This window comes from Telopea speciosissima, chromosome 1, assembly GCF_018873765.1.
Source record: "Telopea speciosissima isolate NSW1024214 ecotype Mountain lineage chromosome 1, Tspe_v1, whole genome shotgun sequence".
Taxonomy (NCBI): Eukaryota; Viridiplantae; Streptophyta; class Magnoliopsida; order Proteales; family Proteaceae; genus Telopea; species Telopea speciosissima.
In genome coordinates, this window is record NC_057916.1 from 3,111,312 (window position 1) to 3,126,795 (window position 15,484).

Below are 15,484 nucleotides of genomic sequence, written 5' to 3' on the forward strand. Positions count from 1 at the left end.
CCCCTCAAAATTCTTACCCTGTACCGATACAGTATAGGTCAGAATGACCGTTTGCCTCATACCTACTCTCTTTGGTTTATGGTATTGAACTGCACTTATTCTTTACATACTATACACTACTGGGCAGAGGTGATATCAATCATATTTCATCCACAACCCCACTTAACACTAAAATCTTTTCAAGTTTCTTCAGAGTTGATCCCTGATTGATTTCATAAGCATAAACATCCTCCTGGGATTATTTCAATTATCATACTTTCTCAATCGTTTACATAAATACACAACGACACATTACCCTGCTTCGAGATTAACACAGGCCCCACAGACTATCTAGTCTCTGCTTACATTATAAAATAATCTGCATTTCACTTCATGCTGCTTTCAATCTATTCATTTTAACCATCACCCGACCACAGGGATTAAGAAGAAGAAAAAAAAACAAAGATGTGCAAGTTTTAAGTGTTATTCCCACTCTTGCCTGCCTCAATAAACATGTCAAACCAGAAATCTGGAAATAAAAACAAAGCAATTCTATGAATTCCCTATTCTCAGCTTTGCCAAATTGATACTTATTCAAGGGGAAACCATGTTAAGTCTTAAATGTGGAGACCCAAGTAGTCCGCTGTATCAGACTTTCTAGCTGAACAAACATGCAGCAAAAACCTCCCAACAAAGTAGGACAAGAAATTTTGAGGATATTATGGAAACAATGTGGGGAGTAGTTTATTTTCAGATGAAGTTTCGGATGTCTAACGACTTCACATCAGCCATCTTCTCGTCTTTGAACTCCTCCCTGAAATAAACAAAGACATGTGAGTCATAACATAAGAACATATCTAACGAACTCACAGTAATTGTTGGAGAAAGAGAGAGCACATGTTGCTAATTTGGAAACAATAGCATACAAGAAACAAAAGAGTTTCCGTGTCATATGGATTCACATTGAAGTACATAATATTGCGCAGCTAGTGGTTAAAGGGAACTAGCATTGTGAGGTGGGAATGAAATTTAATTACTAGACCCATCACTGCTTCAATTACTTCACAGCTATTAGCACAATGTCAGGAAAGAAATATGCATAAAGAAAGAATAATGAGGCGTGGAGGCACCAGAAACATACCGTTTTTTCTGAGTTTCCATCGCTTCAAGAGCATCCTTCTTCAGCTCCTCCAACTGAGCTTTTGAAATTTTGAGTTCCAATTGTTCCTCATATTTAGGCAACTCTTCCCTTCGAATGCCGAGCCTGATTAATTAAATAAGTAATTAATGAAAGGGTATCACGAAGAATGCATCAGTATTCATTCCCAAGTCCTAGATGATGTACAAGGCAACAACGACAGCACCAAAGTCATCATCGCGAAAGTTCAAATACACAATGCAAATGTTGTATAAGATCTAAAATATGAAGGTAACTTCGAAGTGGGCCCCTAACAATTAGACTGGTTTTTCTCAACCACCAGAACGGCCTATTTGGGGATGGTAGAATTTACATCACTAGGGAATTTGGCAACACTTGATCTTACTTGACCCATCAATTAAATGGAATCCAGTGCCAGCTAAGCTATGTCAAAAAACAAAGGACTTAATTATACTATCAAAATAAAAAAATGCCCATAACAAAACACTTGGACATGACAAAAGGTCTAGAAGATATTTGTGAGTGGCACAGGATTCCAACTGCCTCTCCCCTCCCACCCAACCACCACTTCTAAACTTTCTCAAATTACACAAATCAATAAAACCTTCACTCCAACTTCAATGCACATCTTGATAAATCGCTCTATTCTACCACATCCTTGTTAATCCACATGGAATATCCCACTCCAGCATTTGATGCAAAAAGTCCCCCAACATAACCAAATTTTCTATAGGTGTGAACTCTAACCACAGGATGATGTATTCTTTTGGATATTGGTGTTCAATATCCCACAATCCACTCAGGGACATGGTTGTCGTTGTTGGTAATCGATAACGATCCGGATCACCCAGAATCAGGCCAGATTGGACAGATTTACCCCTGCTCAAAAATCAGTTTTTATTACTTTGTTACCCTCTATTCTTACAAGTGGATCAGTATCAGATCGGTCGAGATTCAGGAGACCTCGGCAGATACCGATCTGGCCAATATCGGCCAATCCAATCCGAGATTATGCACCATGCTCAGGGATGGAATTGCTGCATTTAAGTTCATAAATTGAGTAATCACTAAAATCAAAATTAGGATTTAACTTCTCGGGTGACACAAGAATCACCAAACGAGGTAGAAAATTAAGATTCAACTACTGGAATGAAACTTACTTCTTATTGACCTTATCGAACTCGGCCATAAGAAGAGCCATTCCCTTCTTGTCAGACCTCATAAGTGGTTTCTTTATTTCATTCTCTACTTTCTCCAGGGCATCCATCATCATAGCCTCTGCACCAAGTTCATCAGTGAGGCCTCTCCTGTAAAAAATGCATATCCATGAATATTACTGAGGAGTAGTGAATTGGGCTCCACAAAGGAGCAAAATATGATTCCACAGCTGCTACAATCCAGCATGGAAGGGTAAGTGGACATTGGTACACATTCCCGTCAAAAAAATGGAAACTGATTTAAAAAGGGCTGCCCAATAATTCTTCAGGCAGAAGAAAAGCATAATGTAGAAATAACTCAAGCCAATCGGATATCTTTCAAATATCCTTTGGCATACAGATTACGGGGATCAAATATATTACAACTATTGACATCCAATTATGCTCTATGAAAATCAAAAGGCAAATAGGATTATAATTTTTTAATAGATAAAATAGGATCAGCACATACTTGATTCTTATATTCTTCAATGTCAGGAGATATGTTCGAGCATCTGGAATATCTTTAGTCAGTGTCTGAACGGTGTACTGAATCCGTTGAGATTCTGAGAACAAGTCTGCCCTGCATGTGCAAATAAGATAAAACACCAAAATGCATCAATTCCATATTGCCATGTAATATAATGCAAAGGTGGTAATTCAGATAAGGATAACAAGTGAAATAGGCGGATCACACAACAGCTTCATTACATAGAAGAACCAAACTGATACTTTGTTCTCCATATGATAACATTCATAACATTAGACAAAAATCAGTACCCAAAAATAACACTAAATGCTAACTAGATACTAATACCTACCTAAGGCACTACCTGGTGGCGAATAAAATGAGAAAAGTACACTTTGTGAAAGTGAGTTGCCCCTGGGCTGTTTGGTTGCTCCAGAAAGCTGAAAGACACTAACATAAATCTGACTTTTTGTACTAATATTTAAGAACTTGATTAATCCAAGTAAGAGAACGTAACTTCCATCAAATTGAACAAAAAATTTAATGGCAGATGGGCACTTTTCTGGCAATAGGGAAATGAATTCGAACGCGAGATAATGGGCACTTACACTAAAAATCTGAATCTCACAATGTCCATAATAAAATAGGAGTAAACTTGATGCAGAATTCCAGCAAGAGAAGAAGAGCCTGTTTTTTTGGGTTTGGTTCAGTTTTCTCATAACATCAAAACAGGCTCCGTTCTTTACTCCCAAATGCATTAGGTTCTAGTCTCCAGACTAAAATTTTCTCACATTCTCTAGCATGTTATCTAAAGCATTACCGAGGGACATTAGGAACTATCATGTAGAGGCTTGAATACAATGACCATCTGGTCTCTTAGTTTCCTAACAAAGCCCAATCGCCTTGGTTTTGCTCCTCTCTATCATGAAACTAATCTTTTATAGGTAATCTCAATCAATCCCATACCGCTTGAAATGGAAATCATATGACTAGCCTTTTATAGTTAAAATTGATCCTTAGTTAAAGTTGATCCTCAATGTGAGTATGCTTGGCAGGGAGAGGGAGGGAGGAAGGGAAGCACACTCGCACGAGAGAGAGAGAGAGAGAGAGACAGATCATCTCTTTGGACCCAAAAAATAATATGTTCAAGCAACATAACTACTAGAAAAATACTGAAATGCTTACTTTTCTCTAATGGTCTTCATGACTTTTGCATAGTGAGACACTGCAGCAGGATCATCTGGATCTATGGTGATCTTCTCTTTACGAAGAATCCCAAGGGCTGTCTCAAATTTGTTCTTTACCTCAAGAAATATGTTCTTCAACATCTCTATCAACACAAATGCAGACCCAGTTGTCAGTACAATAAATCATCAAAAAGGGGGAGGGGGGATGACAAACAAACATCTATTATTGAATAGGGGAAAAAACCTAAAAATTCAATTTCTTTGACAGCAGATAAATAAACAAGCAACCATAAATTTGCTAATAAAGTACGACCACAAATTAAATCAATGAATGCACCCGAATGAAAAGAAGATAAAATTACAAGTGAAACTTTCCAAAGAACAAATAAAGATCATGGTGAATGTATGAAATGTAATGACATCATGAATACAGGCATCACTACCATCTATTGATCTAAAATGAATCATTATCTATTTTTCAAAAAACCCCAAACATATATGAGAATAATTAGAAAAAGAGACGAGACACTCAGAGAAAGACCGCCGCCTTTACCATTCAATGCTGAGACAGAAAATGTAATCATAGCCAGCTAAATCCAGCTGAAAAATTTTATAAAAAAAAAAGGTTTGAATTAAATAAAATTAGTAAATTTAATCAGTAGTATATTGTCGAAACTTTTGCAGTTGGCTTGCCACAGAGAGAGAGAGAGAGAGAGCGCACAAAAACACATTTTCACCTCCCTGAGAATAATCTTACGCAGAAAAAAATTTGGAAATTCAAACTTGAAACAAACATTATTTTCAGGGTGAATGACATGGGCATTGCAGACTTAATCCTTGCTGACTTTAGAAACAATGATTGAACAAGTCAGACCAAGTTATAGTGGCAGATTTATGGGGGCATAAACTACTATCTTACAATGAAGTTCTGAGATGCTAAAACAAAAAGGAATCCATCAACTCACTCACCATCTCCCTTGAGTGCTGCGGGCGCAGCTTCCTTAGCAAAGAAGCGAACTGGAACACCATGCTCCTGTTGTAATATTATCTGACCAGCATAGAGCTGTAACATTACAAAATCATAAGAGACATAACCAGTGATGCCAAAAGAGAAAAAGAAACAAGTCCTCAAAGAACTAAAAAAGAAGAAGAGTTACGCATCATCAAAGTGGAATCAAGAAAGATGAAGAATTTAAACATCATCAAAGCAGGTAAAAACAAATGGAGAGGATCACAAGAGAGCACTATAGATAGAATCATAGAGATAGGTTATACATAGAAAAATATATCAATCCGATCTTCAAAACCAGTTAAAAAGGTAGGCAAAAGGCCAAAAAAAAAAAAGGATACTCTCCTGTCTCAACAAACCCACTTCATATACCTCTCTTAAAACCTTTCAGACGTTCTCTCCTTCCAAACATCCAACACAATGTGAAGTGCAGCAAACTCCAAAAGGCATGGCCTCTCTCACGAAAGGCACCTGCTGCCCATGAATCTATGGGTCTCACCATGTTGGGAGGAGAAAACCATGACAGCTGGAAGCATCTCAGACAAAAGCATGTCATGACACTACTGGGAATCCTCAAGGTACTGTGAATGGGGAGCCAAAAGATGAATAATGTGGATGTTTGTTTTTCCAATCATTTTGTTGGTTTTTTTTTAACGTAAAAACAACCCAAGAATCTCAGGTGAGAAGTGTGATAATCCGGAAGGACTGAACTAGCTGGTGAGATGGCAAGGGGCAGATATTATGTTTCAAATAAGTGTATCGTACCACTTATTCCTTCTAAATATATGGTAAAACAGTACTCAAGTTTCCCACAGACAACACATTTCACTTTTAAGCGGCAACATGAAAATCTCGTCTCCTGCTATCATTCTTACCAGAAATTTGGGTTTTTGTTTTATTTCTATAGCATAAGAATGCTATTAGAATTGTGATTTTCAGGTGCCACAAATATCTATATTATAAAATTTAAAAAAAAAATAAAATTCTAACTCCTTGTGTTCGTGTCCCAACAAGTTCATCATTTTCTGGTGAACAATGTTAACAAGATCCAATTGGTCACCTAACAATTTTTACAAAACAATTAAAAAATGAAAAGATAAATACTGTATTTTCCATCCAAACTATTGAAAAATAAAAAACAGAGAGACCACAAACCCTACCGCAAGAGAAAAAGGGAAAAGAAAGTTCTGATCACCCACATTTTCAAGTTTCAAAATGCTTTCCGAGAGAGATACAATCTCATGACGGATAAAAAATCCAAACTTCAAAATTGCACTTTATTTTGTGATACGAGGTTTTGAAAATTCACGCCAAGGAACACGCAAAAGGAAAGAATAAAATAGAATCACGAACAAGAACTCGGAAGCAATAACAACAACGAAGAAGTAGAGGGATGCTCACTCAGTCGATCTGAAAATAAGAAGGTACCTGTCTGGATCTCGATAAGAGACGAGAAGCTAACGCCATGATCGGAACTTCTCTGCTTCGATCTTTGAGACGAGATAGGTTTTGGTCCGATGAGTTTTTGCCTGTGATAGTTACTGAGAGGGCTTGTATTGTAAGCGTAGTGCTTCCGCCCTTGATGTACCCGACGAAACATAGAATCACCACTCCATACAAAAGTCCCGTTATGCCCCTACGACTTGGAGAAGTTGTTGACTTTGACAATCAGATCAACGATCAAGAATAAGAAAATAAATGAACGGACAAGATCACTTAATCGGGTCAATGATTTAGCCTTTTTTTTGGGGGGGGGGGGGGTCGAAAATGATTTAGCTTTTTCGTTTTATGAGAGAAAAATAAAACTACAAGTTACCAGAGTGTACATATACAGCATTCTTAGCCATATTCCTAGCTAGAGTAATACAAAACTAGTTGTCATCCTTAACAATATTCACATCCTGTGTGTGGTCAGATATATATAAACAGTCTATAAATAGGGTCCACGGTCATAAGCATTTGGTAGGAGATGGAAGAGCATCAATAACGAACTGGTTGTTACTCCAAACTTTCTTAATATTCAACCCAATGCTGGCAGCGTGGTCGATACCTCTACGGCTCGCAAAAATGATTGTTGTTAACTCGTCCATGGCTTGCAGAGTTCCTGTATCAAAAAACTTAATTCTGCCATTTATCAAAAAGAAATAGGACCATCCTGCTAGGTTTAGCCCCGTAAGACAGTATCCTGCACAAATCAGAACAGGGAAATTGAGCAAGGGTAATTTAAAGTCATAAGCACTAATGGAGATAGGTCCAATGTCATCTATTACAACCGGAGAAGAAAGAGAGGGGGGGAGTAAATTCTGATCAACGATCCATTTTTGAGTGCATTGGAGCACCCAAAAGGGATCAGGCAAATGTACACCATAAACACCATGATTCCTTGCCGTCCAAATAAAATAACAGGTAATTAAAATCACACCAAATATCCAAGAGACCAAATGTTTATCCATCCTGAGATGATTTAGCTTTTTGATGGTTTAACTTTGAAGGTGTGAAGAAAAAAAATGTAGCTAGAGTAGTTAGATCCTCTTTATCAACCAAACCCTAATCACAATGCATGTACGATAAGGGTGTCAATTGGTTCAGTTTTGGTTTTTGGTTTGATTTTGATTTAGATACAACATGTGAAAATCGAATAAGAGCATGTATTTTTAATCAAAATCGAACCAACATTTTGATTTGATTTTTAACTCCAATTTATACTCAAGTTACGTCATATTTTAGGTGTTTGTGCAAAACTTTTACATCTGTACAACATAAGAAATTAAGAACCCTTTGTTTGTTATAGTCATAATCCTTTAAATTTTTTTTTCAAATATTAAAATAAAATAATATTTATCATCTATGATAATTAAAACATTATTAAAAAAATAATATAATTTATTAGATTTTTTATACAATTCAAAAAATGGGTAATTCGACGGTTCGACTAACAGTTTCAATTATGAAACCGAAACCAAACTAACCGATGAAAGATACCAGATTTTGAAACCAAAACAAAACTGTTAATTCGATTTGATTTTAAACGATTAATTTTGATTTCAATTTCTTAATCTACGATAGAGATAAAGAAGATAAAACGAAGGGACAAGATTATTAAATCAAGTCAATGATTCGGGGAAATGAGAAATTTGTGCCTGTTGCTGCGGTGTTGCCCATCAAATGATGTTTACCTTTAAAAGTGCCACCAACGCAACTGGTAAAATACTCTATGTCCAAAGTGGTTAAATCCACTATATCATCTAACCCTAACCTTGTATCAGGTTGTAAACTGTTGTCTGCACCATGCCTTTATAGAAGACACTTGGCAAGCCTGGTGGAGGCGTGGAGCCCAAATTTGCCCACAAGTAGGCTCCAACCTCCTATCTCGAATACTATGTTTCACCCTAACCCTGACCTTATTGCCACAATTATATTTTTTATTTCTTTTTTATTGGTGCTAAAATTCAAAAATCCATCTAATGCCTACTTCTATCATGTGATAAATTGGATTGGATTACAATTTTATGGACAAGTAAACCCGCGGGCTCCATTTGATTCTAAGGGAAATTAAAGAGAAGGGAAGTAAAATTTTCATACTTAAAAAGAAATTTTTATAATAATTATTCCATGTGACATTATCACTAACTCCAAATTATTTCATATTTGGTTATTAAATTCCACCTTACTTTGCATCCAATTTTCTTTGGTTGTAAACCCAAAAAACAAAAAAAAAATCTCTTTGATTTAAAATGTAAAATAAAAATTACATGTAAAATGTATCATTATTAAAAATGATGAGAAATTTAAAAAATTTACAATCACATGAGGTAATGATTATAAAAGTTTCTATTTTAGATTTAATATTTTTTTCTTCCCTTCCCTTTAATTTCCCTTGCAAACAAACGGAGCCTAAGGTTCCTACATGTTAAAGTTTTAGTTTTAACAGAATTGGCGATGTTGCAAAATAGATCATTAAAAGAATATAGATAGTTGATAGAGGTGCAAGGGATGACGGGTTGCCGAAATAGGTATAACTCAAGGAAGATTTCATCAGAAATAGGAGAGAAAGGGCAGTCCCCTAAGAGACTTGGAGGAAAGGATTCAGTTATTATTCACCAATGGTGAGGAGAATATCTTCTCATCATGGAGGTCTAACCCTTTGATTAGCATGGGAAAGATAATTTCAACCTCATACAATGTGGGGTGGATAGGAATCCAATCATAGGATCACATCACTAATGTCAAAGGAATTCTATGTTCCCATAGGTGAAGGACAACTTAATCCTTGAGGAAATAGCCTCATTTGACAAGAGATGATGTACATTGTGGACTGAGAAATGGGGCATGGTCCATTGGTCTTTTGCAAATTTCAACCACTCTACATTATCACCATTGGAGGAAGAAATCAAGTTGTCTCATCCCCTTCAATGGTCACTGGTTGAAGGTCCAGCTCTGAGGTCAAGCCAATACTCTTCCTTAGAACCGACATATCTCACATATATCAGGATGAATACTTTGGGATGGAACGGCATTTACACTGAATAACCAACACAACATGACCTTAGACTATAATCCCAAAACGTGAGCAATCCATAGTATGGCTTTAAGAATCAGTATCGGATCAACAGAATCGGTCGATCCGTAGCGGTATTAAATGATCACATGGCAGGAAATAGGCCCATCAACTATGAGCCAAACTTGATAGGATTTGAACCATTCTTTTTCCTGTTAGTAAGGTGGAGAAACGAACCAAAAATTCTCATTATTCATCATCAATTGGATCACAATTTGTGACCCAAGATTCTATTTTATCATCAATCCAATCACCATTCTTTTTTGTTTGATCTCTGGTATAGCAGCCCGTGCCGTAGTAAAAATTTCATACATTTGATCATTTGCAACCGCTTCAAGCCCTAATGGAATGGACATTTTAGGTTTAATCCTTACCATGAGCTGCTTAATAAAAGGGGGGAGGGGGGAGGGGGGAGGGGGAAAACTGAGCCACAAAATCACCAAAGACAACCATACATTTTGATTCATAAGTGGATTTGTGAAAAGAGTTTCACAAATATCATTCCATATCTTAATTCCAAATTTAACATATGAAACAAGGATATATCATTGAAATCTAATTTACAAAAGCATAACCACTGTATGATAATTAGGTTCAGTGTATACGATTTTACATCTCTGCGGCAAACGAAATACCACAACCACAAGTTTGTGTGGCATTGGGGTTCTTAAATAAGAATCCTCCGCCAATAAGTGCATCACTGAAGTCCAGTTGCATTCCATACATGAAAAGGAGGCTCTTGGGATCACAAACTGCAAAGTAGAAAAATCACAAATTAAAGATAATGAGGCTTATGTAAACCTTCCAACTCAGAAAAATGGACTGCACATTTAACAGGTAGAATCAGAGACTGCACTACCACCATACAAGCAATGGAGAGTTTTTATTCAAACGACAGGGGACCCTAATTAATAACAACGTAATATCAAAAAGAATTTGGGCCGGGGGGGGGGGGGAGAATAAATAAATCGCATCGAAAATCACAGATTAAATCTTAAACTTGCAACAGTGAACTATATATATTTTTACTATTTTCATATCGGTCAATATAAACCAATCAAAGGACCAGTTTAAGAATTTTACAGACAAATATCTGCTGTTCCACTATCATGTATTGTTTTTAAGTATTTCACTGTGAAGAATAAGAGACAACATAAGTGTCAGAGAGTGATTAGGATCATAAAAATCTAGTACAATGAAGTGTTCATGCAATGTAGCCAATACCAAAATTGCACATTCTTCCCATGAAACACTCAGAGTTGACTGCTCAAAAGAAACTAATCTTGAATTTCATAGCTCTCCAATGGATTTACCATAGATGACATTTGCATCATCAGAGTTCAAACATTAGCATGTTGTACTTGCTTTCAGTGACCCCTCATAGGCCGCAAATTACCTTAATGCATGCTGATACCATTTCCTGAGTGGTGTTGTTTATGGTAGTAACCAGTCTAAGGCCTACACCTACAGCCTTTTCAGTTTACGAACCAAATTAAGAGAATTTTATTGCATTTGGAAGCATCTTCCCATCCCCTTCAATCAAAATCTCCTAAAATATTCTATGTAAATTCTCATTTGTAAACAATAAAGTTAATCCCAAGTGACTTCTTCCAGTTCTCAACACATACCAAAGCCACATATTTCCCCCATCACAATATGATGCCCTATCCTTAAATGGTGAATAGGACTAGAGCATGGCACTTGGGGAACACCTGGTTTGACCTCTACAAGCATGATTCATGAAAAAAAAAATTGTATAAGAGGTGCAAACAAGGAAAATAACTTAAAGAAAGTGGGGAATTCAAGTATTAACTATTAACTACAATACCTTAAAATATGTTTTTTCAAAGTGGACAATCTTTGAAGAACAAAAGGAGTACATGGACTGTGATGCTACTACCCTATAGCACAGTAATCAACATAAGAGGGGAGTCCTATGATGTTAAGGCCACCAGAAGCAATAGCTTAGATTTCTCTTATCAATATTATTATATTTTTTAGGCAATTTTTACAGCTTAGATTTCTCTTATCAATTAATTATGATATTGTTGAGGCAATTATATGTTCTTAACAAAAATTGATAAAGCTAAACTTCTTTCAAGTGCACCATTTGGTAGGTCTATCTTGCACTAGAATGGAATACCAAATTTAGATTCAGATATTAGAAGTGAAATTCAACCAGTGTTTTTAGTGGACCTAAATGAATCTCTTGTGTGCTTGATAGATATAATTAGTGAGCAATGACAATTTCTGTGTAAACAATTTATACTTGGAGGTCTCTGTCTCCCTTAGACAACCCCAAAAAAAAAAAAAAAAAACAGAACACTCTTGAACATTTGGACTGACATGCTTGTTTCTTGATACTTGAGCAGTACATATCTAGCTTTAAATTCGAAAGCTCCTGTGTGTTATATGTACTGAACCACAAAAGCAAATAAAATCAGTACATGGAGGCTATGAAATTTAAGTGGCTATGGAAATTTATTGATTTCAGTACCGATTTTACTACTTAAGATCCATCAAGAGGAAAAGATAATGAAACAAACATAGATCCCTACCAATAACAAATCCGTCGTATTCGATGACTGAGTCATCTGGTCTTGCATTTTCTCTCTTCTCAAACTCCATTGTGTAAGACATGCCAGAACATCCACCCTGTTTGACTCCAACTCTTAAGCATAAATCTTCATTCCGCTCAGACCTCATCTTATTCAAATGCTTCAGCGCTTTGTCTGTCAGGGAAACTGCAGGTGTTAGCCCCCCAGCGGTTGATGGGGCTGAAACATTCAAATAGGTAATTGTGAGTATGCTAAAGGTTCTTTTCTCAGGAAAGTTGAGGGAAAATTCTCAGAAAACTATGACTTCTGGTTTTCCTCAAAATGTAGCAGGAAATTTAAAGCTCAAGCAGTAGTAAACAAGCACAGAGACAAAAAAGCAAGAGAAACACAGACAAACACTAGGAAGAAAGAACACGACGGAGTCCATTTGTGCAATGATGACTAAATTTGGCAAAGGAATTGGTGATAGATGAAAAAAAAAAAAAAAGGATGGCTATTACAAGCAAAGGAAAAATATTTTCTAGCATGCTCTATTTCCCATTGCATATGAAACCCTCCCCTTCAACCATGTTCAGGCCTTAAGGATGCAGTGGCCAATCAATATCGCTTAGATAATTGACCAGTTACTGTCATCAGTGATGAGATTCTGGACCTTACCTTGTAGGAGTTGTTTACTCCAGCAATGTCAATTGCTAAAGTTTCAGGTCTTTTATTAATAAATGGCCACACAAGAGAGCTTTTTTTATGCCATACGGGAGGGGGATTCATGCTCAAACTAGACACGAGAATCTAGTTTAACCTACACTGATTCAAAACGATGCACAAATCAAGTTCCAGGTTCCAACCCTCTTTATGCGTGCTATCTGCCCAACAGAAACACAGCAGGCAACTTCTGCCATGATAATTTCTTACTTCCAAAACTTTATACAAAGATACAGAATGAACATATAAGAACGAGGATCATCACAGAACTAAGGCTAATTTAGAAACTCTTGACTGATTATATACTGGTTTTTGCGAACAGCCTATGAATCTGATCTTTAACAATAGATAGAATAGCAATCAAAAGTCAAACAAATTATGAAACGATGGAATCTAACGCATCTAAGTACACTCAAGAGCCTTCAACCCCTTATATATGACTACATAATAAGATTGCCAATTCTCCTGAATAAGCAACCAATACTATAAAAAAATACTGCAAGCCAATTAGTACGTCATAATAGCAGAGAAAGCACAAATATAAAAAGTTAAACCGGGTTTTGATTTTGGAAACAACTAGTCTGAGCAGAATCAAGAGCTATAACACGGGTATAATATCAAACAGAACATGAGCATATCATCAGGCGCCACAAACACTAAAAAGAAGGTTGCCAAAGGAAACTCTCCCATAATATAACAAATAAATGATGAAAACATGTTTAAGAATCAACCAAGAAAAGAGAAGGGGATGGGAAAAAAAAAAGGACCAATCACTACCTGTGACAGAACTTGATCGAATCGAGATGGGTTTCCCACGATTGAGATGTACGGGTGAAGATCTAAACGAAATTGAAGACGACGATCGAGGCAAAGCAGAAGAAGAATTCGTGGGCAGACGACAAAGCGATGGGCAGTGAATGTGAAAGTTCGCAGAGAAAGCCATTGAGAGAGGGGAGACACAGAAGCTCCAGGCGAAAATTCTTATGGAGGGTTCATGAAGCTGAAACGTTTTGTTTCATTGGACCATTTGGAGGGGAAATAACTGTGTAGAGCACATAAGAATGTCGTAGTTTATTTGAAGCAACGGATGTAGAGATGGGATTCTAAGGGTCGTTGGATTCTCTTTGGGTGGGCCCGGTCACCGGTTGCCTCATTAAGTAAATTTGTAACGCTTCACAGGATAGATTTTCCCTATGGATACATTTGGTCCAATGTTTTAGATATGAGGTCCTAATTTTTATTTTATTTTTTTTTCTGAAAAATGAGGTCTAACAATCGAGGAAAAAAAAGATACTTTGGTCCCTAAGAGTCTGTTTGGTTAGGTATGTAGTGAGGTGAATTAATTTGAACAAAAGCAACATAGAAAGTTTTATAATTGTTGACCGGCACAATCACGACCAAGGGACCAGGATCCTCTGCAATACCGGTGGGGCAGCGGTGCACATTCGACGGTACAGCAAAGGCCAGGTGATGGTACACATGGCCTCTGCTGTGCCGCCAAATATGCACCACCACCCTGTCGGTACTACAGAGGATTTTAATACATGACCACAACCATGAATCCACGTTGAGCATCTCATCTTACTTTTAATGGCAATTTAGATCAAAGTCACAAGTTTGAGGGTATTTTGGACATTCATAAATAAAGGCGAGGGTAATTATTCTAAGTTTCTACCTACACGGTTTATTGTGCTACAAGTTACAACTAAAAAATATTCCATTTTGCATTGTCGACCAATGATTTTTTTGACAAATAAAATCGTAGAAAATTTTGTTGGTTGACGGTGCAACTAAAGGAATGTCTGAGATGACCTTAAACTCGTGCCCTTGTGTCCAAAATGCCCCCAAAAGCAAGCCCTAATTTGAAATCGTGTGTCAACCAACGATCCCTCACCAATAAATTTTGGGTTTTTAATAATTACCATTCCAAAAACTTTCATATCTACTAGTACCCTCTCAAAAACTTTCAAATAACTGCTACTCTCCCCTGTTGCATACTAATCACTAAGTGACCCGCACCGTTACAGACCCGTAACTGAGGGGATTAGTAGTGATACTATGCTGTTGTCACAAAATTTTTAGGACAAAAATGCCCTTTCGGAGTGGCAATTGTAAAAAACCCTGATGGCAAATAAACTAAATGGCACTCACCCCATCACCGTCCCTTCTCCTCCTCCTCCTCCTTCTTCTTCTTCCTCCTTTGCAACCCCAACCGCCCCGATCAATGATGCCATCACCACCTGGCGTACTCCGGCTTCCTTCGTCTCGTTCACTATGTACTTGGTCCCATCATTACTTCGCTCTCTACATGGGAAATCTGGTTTGAGCTGCATCATTAATTCGCTCTCTTCCTTCACTGAATGACCAGATCAGGCTAGCTGCATTGGTGTAATAATCTCCAAACTAACCTGATCTGGTGATTCAGTGAAGGAAGAGAGCGAATTAATGATGCAGCTCAGCCCCTCCACAAGCGGCAAATCAGGCCATATTCAGCTTGGCTAATGTTTGGAGTTTGGACTAGTCCAGCCATCTGGATCTTGATCCATAGTATAATGTCAGATGCTTTTAGAAGATGCTGTTTTGAGTCTTGACATATTGTTATTAGTGGTTTTGAAGAAGAATATTAATGATTTCTAGATAAAAGCTTGTGTGAGAAGTCAACCGGTA

The 15,484-nt window shown here is 37.1% G+C and overlaps 2 protein-coding genes across 2 annotated transcripts; both read right to left on the minus strand.

Annotated features, from left to right (window-relative positions):
- Window positions 1-436: 436 nt before the first annotated feature.
- On the minus strand, window positions 437-6,583 carry LOC122641116 (probable ATP synthase 24 kDa subunit, mitochondrial). Its single transcript, XM_043834440.1, has 7 exons — window positions 6,428-6,583; window positions 4,960-5,053; window positions 3,989-4,133; window positions 2,807-2,917; window positions 2,299-2,445; window positions 1,121-1,243; window positions 437-793 (listed from the first exon to the last, which is right to left on the minus strand). The coding sequence occupies exons 1-7, from the start codon at window positions 6,464-6,466 to the stop codon at window positions 730-732; spliced, it is 723 nt and encodes a 240-aa protein (XP_043690375.1). The 5' UTR covers window positions 6,467-6,583; the 3' UTR covers window positions 437-729.
- Window positions 6,584-9,990: 3,407 nt separating this feature from the next.
- Window positions 9,991-13,851, minus strand: LOC122641133 (iron-sulfur assembly protein IscA, chloroplastic). Its single transcript, XM_043834463.1, has 3 exons — window positions 13,595-13,851; window positions 12,116-12,334; window positions 9,991-10,309 (listed from the first exon to the last, which is right to left on the minus strand). Exons 1-3 carry the CDS (start codon window positions 13,758-13,760, stop codon window positions 10,167-10,169), a joined length of 528 nt encoding a protein of 175 aa, XP_043690398.1. The 5' UTR covers window positions 13,761-13,851; the 3' UTR covers window positions 9,991-10,166.
- Between the last annotated feature and the right edge of the window lie 1,633 nt (window positions 13,852-15,484).